At 41.3% G+C, this 2859-nt stretch overlaps 1 protein-coding gene across 1 annotated transcript; it reads right to left on the bottom strand.

Moving 5' to 3' along the window:
• Window positions 1-1627: 1627 nt before the first annotated feature.
• On the bottom strand, window positions 1628-2403 carry LOC104947146 (patatin-like phospholipase domain-containing protein 7; the record flags this gene model as incomplete). The annotated part of the gene is made up of 2 exons (XM_010773107.1): window positions 2241-2403; window positions 1628-1751 (listed from the first exon to the last, which is right to left on the bottom strand). Coding segments are annotated over exons 1-2 (255 nt in total), but the record flags the coding sequence as incomplete, so codon positions are not given.
• Between the last annotated feature and the right edge of the window lie 456 nt (window positions 2404-2859).

Genomic DNA, 2859 nt, shown 5'->3' with positions numbered 1-2859 from the left:
CCCACACCACACCGCTCCTCCGCTCCCTTCACTGGCTTCCAGTAACTGCTAGAATCCACTTCAAGACACTGGTACTTGCGTACCATGCTGCGAATGGATCTGGCCCTTCCTACATCCAGGACATGGTTAAACCGTACACCCCAGCACGTGCACTCCGCTCTGCATCAGCCAAACAGCTCACTGCACCCGCACTGCGAGGGGGACCCAAGTTCCCATCAGCAAAAACTCGTGGGTTTGTTATCCTGGCTCCAAAATGGTGGATTGAGCTCCCCATTGAAATCAGGACAGCAGAAAGCTTACACATCTTCCGGCGCAGACTGAAAACTCATCTCTCTAGACTCCACTTTGAGCGATTGATTTACTAACAAAGCACTTATATACTAATAAAGGGCTGGCTTATCTAAAGCCAGTTGAGTAGCACTTGAAATGTTTGGCTCTATGAAACCTGATGTACTTATATGATTCTGTTTTCTTCAAGGTTGTATCTTCCTGGTCGAATGCACTTATTGTAAGTCGCTTTGGATAAAGCGTCAGCTAAATGCAATGTAATGTAATGTAATGTAATTTGATGCAGCTAAACAGGAAGAAATAATCAACTGGCAGAATAATTATATTTTTGAAGAAATTGAAGATGGGTCTGAAGTCTCAAAGAAACTTCCAAAGGCATTGTACCCGAAGCTAGACTTGTGACTGAGGCTTTGAATAAGTTAATATCCATGAGTTACAGAGATTCCCCAACCTTTGCTTCAGAATCACTTAGACTGCTGTTAGCAGTGATTTGTCAAAATCAGTGGCAAGTCTATTCTATGGACATCAAATCTGTATTTTTGGCATGGAGCTGTCAAGAGATATTTACTCTATTACTCTACTGAAGTCTAATGTCCATGTTGGATGTGAGGAGAATGAACATTTCTGCTATGTTGGGATGGATTTTACTACTGTTAAAGGGGTAGTTCAGGTACATCAGCATAGTTACATTGATAACCTACAGCTGCTACATTTACAAGCAGCACGTGCTGTACAGAGGCAGCCCCCCTTAATGAAACAAAAAAATAGGACCGATAGTATTGGTCGCTAAGCAGACCAGACCAGATATCATGTTTAACACTTGTAGTTTAGCATCAGATATTAAAAATGCTACAGTACAGTCCATCCATGAAGTGAATAAAGTTGTCTGTAAACTTAAGTCAGAAAAGGTGACCCTCAAGTTTCAACATTTGGGTGACAATAATGGTCTTAACCTCATTTTTTTCAGTGATGCTACCCTTGGCCATCTGTCAGACGGAGGTCAGATGGAATAGACAATGCTATCAACCCTCTTTGCAGAGCTCACCACTGGAGATATTGGCCCGCCTCCAGCACATCCACCTCCATTCATCACATCCAGTGCCAGGAGAGCTAATCCACATCTCCTCAAAGCCGGATCTTCAGTATATTCTTCACCCCACTTCCTATTCAATCCTGATATTGTCTCAATATCAGGATTGATTGCCAAAGACTATTAAAATGTCTTTCATATCACGCCTGTGTCAACACATTTTCTTTTAACAAAAAACAAAGCCTTACCTGATTGAACTGTCCCCAGTTTGTCAATGGAGTGTCTAATCAGCAGTTTGTGAACACTCACCACACCAATGAGATCCCCACGGCCATACTCTCCAGCCAGCTCCTTTTTCCCATCATCCTTTGCAATGACAGAGCGGAGTCGGCCACTCAGCACGATGAAGGTGCTGTCTGACTTGTCCCCCTGTCTGAAACCAATAAGGAATTCAAAGATTCAACATCTCACCACATTTTCATTCATTTAGTTAGAATTATTGTTTCTTTCTCTTAATGGCTTTAAAATGATGGTTTGTGAAATGAATGCAGCATACTCTAAAAGTAAAACAAATCATAATGATACAATTAAATCATAAAAATAGCACTTTTTCTTGCACTCAAGTTCACCTGCAATAAAACATCACCACAGTCAACAAGAGAACACACATATATGCTATCATTGTATTGACATGAACATTTTTACAACTGATTTTTAAAATATTTTTTTTATAACTGATTTTCTTTAGTTGCATGCTTTTGTTAGTTGTTCTAGTATCCCCAATGTACAAAATGAATATTGGACATAAATGATTAGGATAAGCTTAACAAAGGTGTGTTTTCATGGTGTAATAAAGTTTATTTCATATGAATATATCTAATTAGTGTTGATGTGAGTTGTGTCAGTATTTAATCGTAAATACCTGTAAACAGCACGGCCAGCCTCAACAGCCATCCAGTCCAGGGCGAAGTCAATCTGCCGGACGAAAGGCGAGACCCTCTTCACCACAGTGTGAGCAACGTTCAGCACCACCCGGGGATCCTCGCGCATCATCCTGCAACGTTAAAAACACGCATCCAGTGTTGTGAGGAGAAGGACACGCTTTGGTATCACAATGAAATGCCTAAATGTTTGTGAATGTCAAGAGTCTAAAGAGGTTTCTCATTTCTCTAACTCCCCTCCTCGACTCCTATCCTCCTGTCTTAGTCCCGCCCACAGGAGATGCGAGTGGAGGATTGAGGAGGGGAACCGAGGAGAGAAGAGGGGAAGCAGCAGGCGGTTAGAGAAATGAGAACTCCTCTCCTCTGAGCGGTCATTTTAAAGAGACGTCCATTAATGATGACAGGAGGCACAGCAGCCCTCTGTCTGATGGACAGATGTGTTCATGACGACTTATATATTTACTTTTAATTCATTCACAGTGCGGTATAATGAGACAGTAACAGGCTACAGATCCGGACATATACACACACATATATTTATATAAATATATACAATTTCCGATTCAAACAAGTATGAGAGCACTCTCATAATAACGTAAC

Source organism: Notothenia coriiceps, unplaced genomic scaffold (assembly GCF_000735185.1).
Source record: "Notothenia coriiceps isolate Sejong01 unplaced genomic scaffold, NC01 NC01_scaffold00012038, whole genome shotgun sequence".
NCBI classification, from domain to species: Eukaryota; Metazoa; Chordata; class Actinopteri; order Perciformes; family Nototheniidae; genus Notothenia; species Notothenia coriiceps.
Note: the sequence above shows the minus strand (reverse complement) of the source record. Positions and strands in the feature narration are given on the sequence as shown.